Source organism: Halichoeres trimaculatus, unplaced genomic scaffold (assembly GCF_033239565.1).
Source record: "Halichoeres trimaculatus isolate MK-OKI-2021-1 unplaced genomic scaffold, fHalTri1.1 fHalTri1_scaffold_15, whole genome shotgun sequence".
NCBI classification, from domain to species: domain Eukaryota; kingdom Metazoa; phylum Chordata; class Actinopteri; order Labriformes; family Labridae; genus Halichoeres; species Halichoeres trimaculatus.
The window spans coordinates 8,476,068-8,489,206 of record NW_027437193.1 but is presented as its reverse complement, the minus strand read 5'-3'; the positions used below and the strand labels follow the sequence as shown (position 1 = coordinate 8,489,206).

The window sequence follows — 13,139 nt, the reverse complement described above, 5'->3', positions numbered from 1 at the left end:
TCTGACATTTTGAAGGAGAAAAAGTTAATCTAGCAGATGAAAAACTCTGTTGGTGTCCTTTCTATAAGGACACCAACAGAAAGGAGAAGGCATGGACTGAAGGTGCTGAAGTTTTGGGAGAGCTTTACATACTAATTAATTAACATTAAAGGACGTTGTCTTGGGTGGGATTCCTGCAGGAACATGTGGTTCTCCTGTGGTCTTGTGATCTTGTGATGTGCTGCGCTTCAGAGACGCATCCAGTATGAATTGGTACGCCCCCAAAATCCACAGAACAGCGCTGCGTGGCGCTCATGCTTTATGTGTGAATTAGGGGTAGTACTGATATAGGGTCCGGATGATCAGCTCGACCACATGTCCGACGTAGCTTTCACGTCCTTCTCTCAAGTCTTCATAGCCTGGTTATATTCGGCCGTGTTTCAGCTTTAGGTGGTGGAACACATTTGTGGTGTTGCTCACCTTGGGGTTAATAGTTCTCCTGCACATTTTGCATTTAATGTGTTTTGCTGTGTGTCTGATATTTGGTCAGCCAAATCACCTCCACATCACTAAGGTAGCTCCTCTTTATGGCACTAAATCCTCATGTGAGGATGAAGTCGATGCTGCCGTGCTATTTTTCCTCGGCTATTGTTGTTTTGTACACAGCAGGGAACGTCATACGTCACTGTGTCTCTGCACTGTAAATATCTCAAATTGACAAATTTATATTTAAAAAAAAATGTGTATGTATGTATTATCGTAGGCGGTATGATATAGCACACCCTGAGAGTGCGAAGCTTTCAGCATCATATCTTGACTGAATAAATAATTGAAGAATTTACAATATGAGAACTGAGGCAAAAACATATGTAACATTTCTATGACTCAAACATTTGAAGACTAAAAACTTTTGCAGGTTCAGTGAACACATCTCTTGAACAGGAAAATGTCATTTTCATCATTCACCTAAAGGGTATGTACTGCCCTTTATTTACTGGCTGATTTCTATGATTAAACTTCCTGATTAACAAAAAGACGTCTTCTTCTCTTTTGTTGAATTGATGAGTCACTCCGTGTAAGAGCTGATGCAGAACTTCTTCATAAATTGGAGGACAACAGAAACCTCTCTGGGAAAACTTTAGATTGGTTGTGGTTGGGTGGAAACAGACGACATATACGCTGTCGCCTGATTGGTTTGAATCTTATCTCACGCTCTGCTGTCTGCTTACAGCCATGATGGATGGCCTCTGCTCACTGTAGCATGTGTTAGGGGCCGGACTCTGCATGGCTTGATGCATGGCTCACAGTCTGCACTGAGGAGTGTGTGTTTGCATGTGTGTGAATGTGTGTAAACAGGGTTAAACCAGAGGTTGTTTGGCTGCCGTGCTGAATCATCACCATATGGGTCACCTCTCCTCAGGAACTCCATCTGGCTGCTCAAACACTCTCTCCATCCATTCCTCGATCTATCTGGCTTCTCTCCATTTCACACCTCCCAAAGCTTCCCCTCCTTTCTCTTTTCATCCAAACCCCAAATCTTTTTATTTCTTTCATCTAATTCCTTCTCATATATCTATTGCCTCTCTTTCATCTCCCAACCACCTAACTTTTTCTCCATGCTCTCACAAAATGCTTGGATTCTTTGATTGTAAAAAACACACGTTAGCACATCCTTTGGGGAAATCACGCCTTTAAAAAAGTTTACTTTGACTACATCCTTTTAAACTTCCTTGAAAACAATCTTTGCATCAGCTTTACAAAAGACCCTTTACAAAAGAAACCTCTGTAGTGCTTAAAAAAGAGAATCACCTTCAAAAAATGTCTCCTTACAAAGACAGACTGTCACACTGGAGAGAAACTGTGTCCCCTGTTACACCTAAATTACCTCTGATGTTAGTGAAGACTTTCCTGGCTCACACAGACTCAGAGCCAGCTCATATAATGGCCACTCTAACTTAAGGACTGTGTCATAATAAAGAAAGTCTGTGTGACTGTAAAGAGAGACTGCAGCTCAGTCTGAGGAAATTAAAACCATCCATTGAAATGATGGAGGAGGAGAATAACAGGAGCTCTGTGACTGTGGCAGCATAAAACTGAAAGCAACAAACAGCCAGGCTTCTTCTTCTCCCTCCTCTTCTTCCTCTACTGTTTCTGTTTTTGGCCCTGTCTTCTCTCCTGCGTTTCATTTTGAGAGTCATTGCTTTTAATCTTTGTTTTAATTACTGTTGTTTGTCTGTTGTTATATTTTTGCACATCACAAGGCACCACTTGCTTTTTTAGTTGAACAATTAACATTTTTGTCTCTTTCATCCCTGACACACATACACATCCAGCCATAAATATTCTCCTTCAACCATCCTTTCTTCCATGCCTGTGTTATGAATCTCTGTGTTTGCATTTGTTGACAGCCTTTTGTCTTTTTTAATCTTATGTTCTGTGTTTTCAAATCATTGTCATCTGCTGTGTGCATCAGCTCTTTGTTCATAACCAATCTAACCTGCTTTAAAACTCATATTCAGGTCTGAAAGCCATTTAAAAGATTGAGCTTGTTTTATAAAGCAGTCAGACAAGAAAATGTGAAAAAGGGTAGAAAAACAGTCTGTAATTGCATTCTTTCAACTCGACTAATTACCTAGGGTGCAATTAGATGTACAAATGAGTTCTCAGCTCTACAAATGTGAACTGAGATCTAGTATTGTGTACTTGCAAATACTTACTTAGATCTACAAATGTGTAATTTAGGGAGGGGTACTGAATTAGGTACTTTTATCGGTACATAACCCTAACCGAATTCTGTCAAAAGTACTGTGTACCAATTCACGTAAAATCGAAAGGTACCATGTTTAGGTACCTAAATGCATCCTTGTGACTGTGAGGGAGAGGAAGAGTAGACGATTTTCCATTCTGGCCATAAACACAGCATTGCAAGGTTATATTTTGAAGAATAAATATGTTAAATTGAAAAAAGAGAGTTTTTATTATTAAACAAATTGATCTTTTTTACCACATAAACACAAAAAAAGTATTGAAAATTGGTACCGTTGAGTACCGATACCGATTGCCAGGTACCAGGTATTAGTACCGTATGGTTTCAAAAGTGAAAGGTACCCATCCCTAGCGTAATTGGAACTGAAAATGTCTACTTAGATCTTCATATGTGAAGTTAGACCTGACAATGGGTAAAGGAATCTACAAATGTGAACTAAGACCCTCAAATAGGAACCTTAGATGTACAAATGTGGACTTAAATATATAAATTGGAACTTAGATCTACAAATGTGAACTTCAATGTACAAATGTGAACTTTGATTTTGTGTGTAGATCTTCAAATGTGTACTTAAATCTACGAATGCATACTTGATTCTTTGAATTTTTACATTTATCTTCAAATTTGTGGTTAGATCTACAAATGTGAAATCAGATCCTCAAAAGCGTACCTAGCTCTTCAGTTGATTCTTAGATGGATACTTTTATCTATGAATTTGCTAAAGAGATCTTCAGTAGTTTGCTCAGATCTACAAACGGTACTTGGAACTTTAAACGAGTAAGATTTACAAATGTGAAACCAAATCTACAAATATGTACCTAGATCTTTCAATGTGTACCACAGACCATGATCTTTGAATGTTTACTTAGATTTGCAAATGTGCACCTGGACCTGTACTTAGGACTTTTAATGTACACTTAAATGGGGGCAGAGGGACAAGTAAAGGGGTTTCTCCTAAATCTACTGTAATTTCTATTAAAGCCATCCTCAAATTACTTTTAGAAATTGATAATTATTATTTTTTTTTTTTTCATTATAACATGTCTGACAGCAAAAAAAACATTTCACTAACTGCTGATAAAGGGACTGCTGTTTCAATCTCCCTGCTTTCATGGTTTGTATTGTGATAAACAATCTGCTTTGAAACTGTTCAAAATGACATGTTACTCAACACTTGTACCTCTTTTACTTTGTAAAAAAAATAAAAATAAAAAAAAAATCTTCAACTCTTTCAACAGTAACCTCTCACTCTGTAACCCAGCTCTTCACAGAGCCTCTGATTTGGTCTAATTTGTGTCAGACAAAGTGCATTGTGAGAGGGTGAGCAGCTAAAGTAATTACACCAGCCTGCTTTTGATAAGAGCTGTCAGTGTCTCTCTTAATAATCACATTTTGAGGATCCATAATTGAATGGTCGACAGGATATAATTAGGTTTATGCAGCAGTGAGAACATGGGCAGAATGAAAAGGTAATATAGCGTTATGCAGGGACTATAATATTAAGACCAGCGTCAGATCTCAGCATCTAAAAGTAGTTTGAAACTTTATTTGGAGCTTATATCAACAAGTTTGCTTTTTTTGTCACTTGCCAGCCTTTAAAAAATGTAATAAAAACTGAGTCTGCAGAATATTGTTGAAAAAGTGCTCCCGAGCTATGATTCAAGACAGTTTCAGATCAAGATCTACAGTAAACCACAGTGAAGGTAAAATATATCGATACAAGCCACAGTTATTTACAGCATACCACAGCAGATCTTTGGGGTTTTATCATGCAGACCACAAGTAGTAAATCAGCAGACAGACAGAATTAAAACTACCTGAACTTTTGTGCATGTACTTAAAATTTTACGTAGCTCAGAGTTGTAGAAGCTCTCTTTGATGATCTCTCATATTGACCCCCGCTTTGCCTTCTCCTCCTACTCACAGTAATAAACTCATCCATCCATTAAAGCTCTGTATCATAAAGCTCCTCTTGTCCTCTCTGCCTCTGACATCATAATAATGGCTCAATTAATCAATGCCATTAAAAGCACTGATTTGTTTTTAAGCTATGCCATGGTTCCTCTGATATTGATTTCACTGTCTCCCCCAGCTCATCCAGACTTGAATCAAATATATCATCGTAGTGAATGTGTTTACAGGACAGACTTCAGCTGTTTCATGAGGGTTGGAGTCTAACTTCTTCTCCCTAGATGAAGTTGTTTTTCTCTTTCGAGCTGCAGACAAATAAATCAACCCACAAAGTGTGTGAACAATACAATTGTCTATCATCCTCCAAACTGTCTCTGTGTCTCTCTTTGAAGCTCTCCCTATAGACTATCTGATACATTTTTAATAGCCGCCTGTATTCAGCTCTTTCTACAGCCCCTTCTCTCAGCAGAATCACAAAGTTCGCAGCACTTTGGGGAAACGGATCCACTTATTCGGAGCGTCTGGGGCTCATCTATCATTAATGATGCCTCGCTTTGGTTCCTCTGCTGTTTTCCAAGTGAAGCATCATCACATATTTGGCTTTGGCTGTCTGTCGCCGTATGCAGATATCCTGTTGTCCCTGATGAGATAAGAGATTCTGACCTGGATGTGACCCTCCCTGAGGGATGCAGAGCAAAGTGAAACATTTAGACACAATATGGAGGCTGGTGCGTCATAGCTGTCAAGATTGGACTAAAATCCCTCGACAGGAGGTCACATTGTTTGAGAGAAGCCAACTTGCAGGTCAGATAATAAGAAGACAACAAGCAAACAGGGCAGAAAACACAACCACAGACTGCCAGTTCAGGTACAATGAGATAGAAAAGAGGAAATAATGACAAAAGTATAAGAAAGTCTGTTTGAAGCAAACTTTCCTGTTATGTAACTAGAAATATAGTGCTGATAACTCTATAACAATCTCACTCACAAGCCAAATAATTTCTGTAAAGACAATGAATGTTTCATTTTATCTCCTCTGGTTCAGACTTTGTAAAAGAAGCTCTGCTGATATGTTGATTAAAGACGTCTCTGTCTGTAATTTTCATTTATCACTGTGATAAGACTTCAGTAGCAGTTTTTGTGTCTCTGTCCTCCCCTTGTCTGCTCACTGCATTCATTAATTTATCTTTGAAACCATCTTATTCTTTCATTTCTGCTCTTTCTCTTTTTTTCTACTTTTCTTCATCCTATTTCTCTGCTTTAATGACCCATCAACCTTTCTTTCACCACCCTCAATGTTTTCAGCTGTTCCTCCTATTGCTCTAATACAGAGCACTCATACTGTACTCTTCCAAGGTCCCCCCAAACAGCATTTGTTCTGGCTGAGGACCCCCTTTGGAAACCAACAGACTATGCTTCAAAATATATAAAGAAACACCAACTCTGAGAATGTTTTTCCAACTTTTATTCACTTTGCAAAATTTATAACATTTGTTTTGAACAGGAAATTTTTAACAAACATAAGCATAAGTAGGTTGTTGCAAAAGGGAGAAGGTATTTCAGAACTCTGTCAGCCAGGGGAAGAGCCTCAAAGTCGAGTTCAGTTTTTTAGGTAGCTGATTAACAGGCTCAAACCATCAGATCTAAACCATGGATCATGACATCATCAAGTTGCAGCTGTCACACAAGGTGCAATCAGGTGCAATCAGAAACTTAAGAATCTGAGGATTATGCAATTTACATGTTACATGTTTAGGACAGTTTTATTTATTTATTTATTTTAATTGATTCTATTTGCACCTCCCTTCCCACCAATTTTTAAGGCCCGCCTCTAAGGGGCCGTTTACACGACAACGGTTTTGGGGTGAAAGCAAAAGTTTTGTGGCGTTTCAGCCTCGCATTTACACGGAAAACACAGTTTCAGCTGACCTAAAATGTATACTTTTGGGGATTTTTCTGAAACGCTGCCGACATCTTTGCCGTGTAAACAGTAAGCCGGTGTTTCAGTGGAAATGCTGACGTCACACTCCACTTCGGCCGAGCTCATACAACAGGACAACAGTACCGTTGTTTTGATCGTCACAAATTACTGTGTTGTGCTTGTGCTGCTCAATCTGCTGAATCTGCTGACTGTCTTCATACAAAATATGTTGCTCCACCTTTGCACTTAGTATTCACCAATATACCAGATGATCAGCTCAACTCCACTTCGGTGGAGATCTCCCAAAAGCTGCTTCTAGGCAAGACAGTTACAGCACCACCTGCAGGCCTGGAATGCTTACTACAGCTTTTTTTTCACTGCGTTTTAGTGTTTTCAGATGAAAAGTTGTCGTGTCATGTCAACGGAGCCTAATATGCCTCCTCCTCTTTGTTTCTCCCCTCTCTCTTTCTCCTTCTCCTCCAGGCAGGACTTCTCCCTCTGAACCCCGACGCCTGGCTTCCCTGGGCAGCTTGTTAGACAACCAGCACTGGCACCACTTGGTGTTTGAGCGGCGCAGCTCTCACCTCAACCTAACTGTGGACAAACACACTGAGAGGGTTCAACTCCCGGCAGAGTTCACCCACTGGGACATCAAGCAGGTGCAAAGAGACACATCCATCATACACAGAAACACACCAACTTCAAATTCTTTTAGATGTTTGACACACATCTTTATTTCCATGGTGATACAATAAAAGAGCTGAAGAAGAAAAGGATGAGAATCATATGAACATGTTGAATAGTGTGAAAAATTCAGTCTTTCCTCTTCTCTACACTTTTTAACAACACTTCCTTAGTTCATTTTCTTTAACAAAACTGAGTCGGCGCTTTGTTCAAGTTCCAATTTTGACACTTCATTGTTATTCAGGCAGCTCCACAGTGCCGGCTCAGAGTGTCTTGAGGTGAAGGATTTTCCATGAATTAAAATTCTTTGTACTGGATGTCATCAGAGCATGTTCTATTTTTCTCTCTCGGTCTCTCAGTTGGGCATTGGAGCAGTTCAGGACTACAGTTCCCAGAAACCAGTTGCTTTCCAGAAGAACTTCCACGGCTGCCTGGAGAACCTGCAATACAATGGGCACAATTTGATAGAGCTGACTAAAGACAGAGACCACCAAGTGACACTGATGGTGAGTAGAGAAATAGATCTGGATGTTCCATCAGTGTCTGAGCTCTTCTCTTCTTCCTTAGCATGTCTCCATATAAATGAGAATGGGGATGGGGATGGGGATTCAAGATTCAAGAAGCTTTATTGTCATACTAGCACACATTTACAAATGGATAGCAAAAAACTTCGCTCTCAAGGTCCTGTTCTTAAGCCAAACAAATTGATTAAATATGAGACCTTAAGAGCAAGTAAAGGATTTAAACAAAACATAACTGAAACATAAACATAAAATAAAAAAATATGATATAAAACAATAAAACACCCCTGGAATTCAACAGTCTAATGGCTTCTGGATAGATAGTTCCAGAGCCTGTTGATGTGGCTCCTGTTGCCCCACAGCCAGATGGATATGTTTGGGAATGAGCATGAGGATGATAATTGGGGGTGGGATGGGGATAGTGATGGAGATGGGGATGAGAATGGCAATGGCAATGACAATGATGATGGGATGGGGATGGGGATTAGGATGGGAATGGAATTAAGGATAAGGATGGGAATGGGGATGAGGATGAGGATGAGGATGAGGATGGGGATAAGGATGAGGATGAGGATGGGGATAATGATGAGGATGGGGATGGGGATGATGATTAGGATGGGGATGGGGATAAGGATGAAAATGGGATGAAAATGGCAACAGGGATAAGGATGGGATGGGGATGAGGGTGAGGGTGAGGATTAGGAAAAGGATAGGGATATGGATGAGAATGAGGATGGGGAATGGGGATGAGGATTAGGATTAGAATGAAAATGAGGACGGGCTGGGAATAGAAATGGGATGGGGACGGGAATGAGGATTAAGATGGGGATGAGGATGGGGATGAGGATAAGGATTAGGATGGGGATAAGGATGAGAATGAGGATGGGGATGGGGAGTGATTAGAATCGGGGTTGGGAAAGGTGATTAGGATGGGTATGAAGATGATGATGTGGATGGGGATGGGGATGGAATGAGGATGAGGATGAGAATAAGGATGGGGATGAGGACAAGTATGGGGACAAGGATGAAAGTGTCCACAAAGAGTCACTGTCTTACCCCCCTCTCTGAGATAATAGAAACCTTCCTCAGTGGCCATTGTTTTCTGTGTTTGGTATTTATTCACTTTATATCCAAAAACCTTTCAAGCTGCTCTCTATACTAACTTGCTGCTACTCAAAGCAAGATAATGCATCTATTCTAATTCTCTGTTGGAGCAAAATGCAGGCCAAAGTGGGAAATAATTGTTATTTTTGTCTTATCTTTTGTATAATTTGTAGAAATGAGTTGCAAATGCCAACTTCAAGAGCTAGGAGAAATGTAATGTTTAAAGTATCAGAGTAACATGACACAAAAATGTGAAAACAGTCAAAAGTGCAATCAGAAGTACCATAAATCAGCCATATCATACTAAGACAAATTCTTTTTTCTCGTGTGCTTGATGTATGTGTCCAGAGTGTTTATTTTAAGCCTACTTAAGTCAGGAACAGCTGACAGTCAAGTGTTACTTTCTTTCAACCTCATGTTTTTGGGGTGTTTCATGTTTATCAGTTGTTTTTGCTCTAATGTTAGGCAGGCATCATTTATTGGAACTATCTTGGCCAAGTTTAGCTAGATCAGAAATGCTCGCCTGCTGTGTGTCGTTGTTTTCCATCCCCTTGATGCGTTGATGTCAGATCACATGAATCTTTCGGGAAAACGATGAAGCTTTGATGCTCAGCTCCTCACTCTCTCACTGGGCTCTGATCTTTCTTATCTGTGTGAGAGGAAACAGCATGAACAGCTGGAGACAAGCCACCTAAAATTAAATCTGCGGGCTAAATTTGGCTCTTCATTGTGTTCTTTTTGTCCCACTAACAGTGGATTGGGAGAGTAACTCATTAAAAGACATGCTAACAAACAACAGGGGATACACGAGCTGAGCTTCCACTCCAGCTCCTCCACTGATAGCAAGTCTTTTACATGCACTGTGGAGTAAATGACGACCATGCTAACATGCAGGTGTGTTTGTAGACCTTGACATGCTTAAATCACCACTGGGAAATCATCTGGATACAGTTGCTGCTGCTAATGAGCTGCTAGCTTAGTGAAGCTGGTGCGTGCTTAATGAGGACTCAGGCTTCCTGATGCTCTTCTTTGTCTGCTTCATTTTCACCTGAAGATGTTTCTAAAATCACTTAAAGTAGCCCAGAAAGCAAAAAAGTTAGATCTTATTATTAGAAGAAAGTTTTAAATGTGCATGCAAGGCTGAAAATTGAGGAGAGGCTGTTTCATATTACTTCTGTTGTTCCTCTGGTCATGAAGTTTTAATAAAGTTATAGGAAATTTGAATTTGAAGACCTTTTTTGAATGTTTCTAAAGGCGTGAAATCAAAATAAAGAAGAGCCTGTGATGATTTTCGTGGGTGTGTAAGGAGGATTTTGGGTGTAAATGGCTTTTTGTGGACTTTATGTCTCACTTTTCACTTTACACGTTGCAGATCTGCGGCATCCTCCCCCTATTGTACCTCTATATATCACTTTAACAGCTCCACAAAGGGCTTTTAGATGTCGCCTGTGTTTCCAGAGTATTATAGAGATAGCAGACCGATATTCCCTGCAGAGAGCAGGGACTGTAATATATGACTACTGCAGCTTTAGCAATGGACCTGATGTCATTACCACCACTCAAAACAATGGAGTGTAACAGAGATGTGAATATAGTTCTGTCTCAAACACTCCCGCCTCTTCGCTGGGTGACTTTGGGATTCACACTTTGCATCTATGGCGTTTATTTTCAAGGAGACTTCCTGATGAGATCTTTGTGACATGAGGTCACATCGACACGCCCTCTGCATCTGATTAATATTCATGTTTATGTTGTTTTATCTCTCTAGTAATCATTTTTTCTGTCTCTTCCATTTGCATGTTTCTCTCTCAGGGCAATGTGACCTTTTCCTGTGCTGAGCCAGTCTCCGTTGCAGTGACATTCCCCGGCCCCCAGAGCTTCCTGCAGCTGCCGGCGGCGACAGCATTATCCATGGGGGGTGTGTCTGTAGGGTTCCAGTTCAGGACATGGAACAAGGCGGGGCTTCTGCTCACCTTTGACCTAGCCCAGGAAGGGGGCGTGGTCTGGTTGTACCTGAGGGAGGCCAAACTTCAGCTGCAGATTCATAACGCTGGCAGACCACTGCTGGAGCTCAGTGCAGGTCAGCACTTTAATCTTCAAATGTTGTGGCCTGTTTGTAGGCTGATGAAAATTTAGTTTAGATAAGTATTTTTAATAACTATTGGGCCAGACTATCTCTTTAGAAACCGATGTGTAATTTCACTGAAGACAAAGCTCAAAAAACTGTTTAGAAACATCACTTTAGAAAAACTTTGCCCACTTCCCCAGGTTCAGCCCTGAGCGACGGTCAGTGGCATTCAGTGGAGCTAACCTCCAGACGAGGTCGTCTGACGATTTCTGTCGATAAAGAGGAAGGAGGCATCGCCCATGCCAGCTATTCTGTCCCTGTTGGAAGTAAACTCTTCTTTGGAGGTAAGAACACAGCCTTAAAGTCTTTTATCTAACTGTTAAAAGTGTGAACCAGTGGAATGTTGTAAAATCAGAATCAGCTTCATTGGCCATGGAGGAAGTCTCCTTTATCCTCTTTTTTCTACCGTCATTACAGTCTCCCTTCTTTCTTATTTCTGTTCTTTTCCTCCTTTGTATCCCCATTCTTCCTCTTCACCTTCTCTGGAGTCTATTCTCCCCACATTTTATCTCTTTTAGTTGCTCTTTGTTCAGCAATATTGCAGTCCTGGCGTGTTCTGTAACTGCCTCAGGTCTTTTATTATCCAGCACACACTCTGACTGAGTGTTACATGTGCACACTCACTATCTCCTTTTTCCACATTAACCCACAGATAAAATATATTTTTAATTCAATCAAAGCTTGGCCTACATTTGGATTATTCCAGCCACAGCTCATCTCTCTGGGTGGCTGGGCATGCTTACTACAGCGCCATATAAAACTTATCCTCAGGAAGTGACAAGAGTTTTACTGCTGTCCTCTCTTCTCTCCTGTCACCCCTCTTTTTTCCACTCAGCTGTTTTCTCTCCTCTCCTGTGCAGGATGTCCGGCTGAAGAGGACAGTCAGGAATGTAAAAACCCTTTCAGTGTCTTTCAAGGCTGCATGCGTCTCATCAGCATGGACCAGCAGCCAGTGGACCTGATGATGGTGCAGCAAAGACTGCTGGGAAATTACAGTCAACTTCAGATTGACATGTGTGGCATCATTGACAGGTCAGAACCAGCAATGTCATTTTTTGACCTTGCACTTATTTTTGCTTCTGCAAGAGCAGTGTTTTCTTCCTGAAGTTGGCAGTCATGTGGGATTTAAACCCTGTTACCTAGTGCTCTCTAACTTTTTAGACAACAGATCTCTTTCAGCTGTGACATTTTTCCAAAGACCTCTTATTAGCATAATATTAATACTATGTAATAATGAACTATGTGGTGCTTTAAAACAATAGAATTAGGCTACAGTCACACTTTTCAAGTAATTTGTTTTGTAAACTTTGAGAAAATGTTTACTCCAAGGTGCTTTTTGTTCTGTGTTTTTGATATCTGTCATTGGCACTATGAAGTGCAAGATATCACGGTCATATCAGGATTGATCTTGTGGAAAAAAACTACATTGGAAAAAAATGGCTGATTTTATTGGTGCAAGGGATCCAATTTTTGTTGCTTTTTCAGTGATACAGCACGCTTTTACAATCATTTTTTTTTAACTACCCTTGAGCTATGGTTCGTGGGCCCTTGAGGGTCCAAGGACCCCACTTTGAGAACCACTGCCCTATGTGTGTGCATTTTTCTACAAGAGAATAGAAAAAATTTACAAGATTGGAAAAAAAGTAGAATCTCCTTGTGTTTAGGGTTGAGTTAAAAGTGCCAAAACTTGTTCGAAGCCACATCGTGTTTTTTATTCCTGGAGCAGCAGTACCTCTCATGATTAAGGCCAGCTGTCACTCACAACTACAGCACCAGGGGGTTAAAAGATGTAGAGACATAACTACAACAAAGGCCAAGTTATTTGATAACCGAGGCAGAGCTGTGGTACTGTTTTTGATAAAGTCATAAATTTATCAGAGACATAAAATAACCATATAAAAAAGCCAAGGAATAAGGTGTCACAGGTGTTATTTCAGAATTCCATAAGTTATCATTTCTTTGTATTCAGCTAGCACCCAGAAATAGGATCTGAACTCACATAAAGATATCAGCTGCAGCTGGATGGTATTTTGCTGCCTTTTCTATTTGAGACACCAGAGGACAAAGCCAGACTATAGGAAGCACAATGCTTTCTGCCGTGTGATTACCTTAAGGACAACAGAA

General features: G+C 40.4%; 1 protein-coding gene across 1 annotated transcript in view; it reads left to right on the top strand.

The window, feature by feature from the left end:
• Positions 1-13,139, top strand: part of LOC141804596 (contactin-associated protein-like 4) — a 151,306-nt gene that overhangs the window by 63,633 nt on the left and 74,534 nt on the right. Inside the window, exons 6-10 of the mRNA XM_074689112.1 lie at positions 7,062-7,237; positions 7,622-7,768; positions 10,700-10,967; positions 11,156-11,299; positions 11,876-12,047. Of these exons, the coding sequence (XP_074545213.1) occupies positions 7,062-7,237; positions 7,622-7,768; positions 10,700-10,967; positions 11,156-11,299; positions 11,876-12,047 (907 nt within the window). The remainder of the gene's footprint in view (positions 1-7,061; positions 7,238-7,621; positions 7,769-10,699; positions 10,968-11,155; positions 11,300-11,875; positions 12,048-13,139) is intronic.